The 487-nt window shown below is 31.2% G+C and overlaps 1 protein-coding gene across 1 annotated transcript in view; it reads right to left on the reverse strand.

The window, feature by feature from the left end:
• Positions 1–487, reverse strand: part of LOC119590824 (probable acyl-CoA dehydrogenase 6) — a gene marked incomplete in the record, with an annotated part of 7,160 nt that overhangs the window by 2,338 nt on the left and 4,335 nt on the right. The window contains 1 exon segment of the mRNA XM_037939576.1: positions 36–163. Coding sequence (XP_037795504.1) covers positions 36–163 — 128 coding nt within the window.

A 487-nucleotide genomic window follows, 5' to 3' on the forward strand; every position in this document is an offset into this window, starting at 1 on the left:
ATAATTTGTCAGGCAAAAGTATTCAATTAACTAACCTCATTGGTAAAACCCATACCACCCCAAAACTGCAGTAAAGAATCTGTGAAGACACGAGCAAGACGACCAGATTTCAATTTGCACATTGATGCTAACTTTGTAACATCCTGGCCAGCCACAAGAAGATCTGGAATTACCAAAAAGAGGCAGGAAAGAAAAAAAATCTATGAAGATCCTTACTGTTTAAGTTACATAAAGAATGTGTATTTAGATTTTTTAAATAGATTCATAGACAAAGAACTGTGCATAACAATGATAACCAACTTTTATTTCAAATGGCCATTACTAAGAAATATATTCAAAAAATAACTTTAGTTTAGTTATCTAAATACCATATAGATTTTGCAGTCTGTATTCAAGTTAACATTTAAAAAACACTTATCTTACAATCAAGTCACAACTGTACATTTGATAATTCCCATACTCTTTAACCCTTTGTGCTGTACATGAT

This window comes from Penaeus monodon, chromosome 27 (genome assembly GCF_015228065.2).
Source record: "Penaeus monodon isolate SGIC_2016 chromosome 27, NSTDA_Pmon_1, whole genome shotgun sequence".
In the NCBI taxonomy this organism is placed as follows: Eukaryota; Metazoa; Arthropoda; class Malacostraca; order Decapoda; family Penaeidae; genus Penaeus; species Penaeus monodon.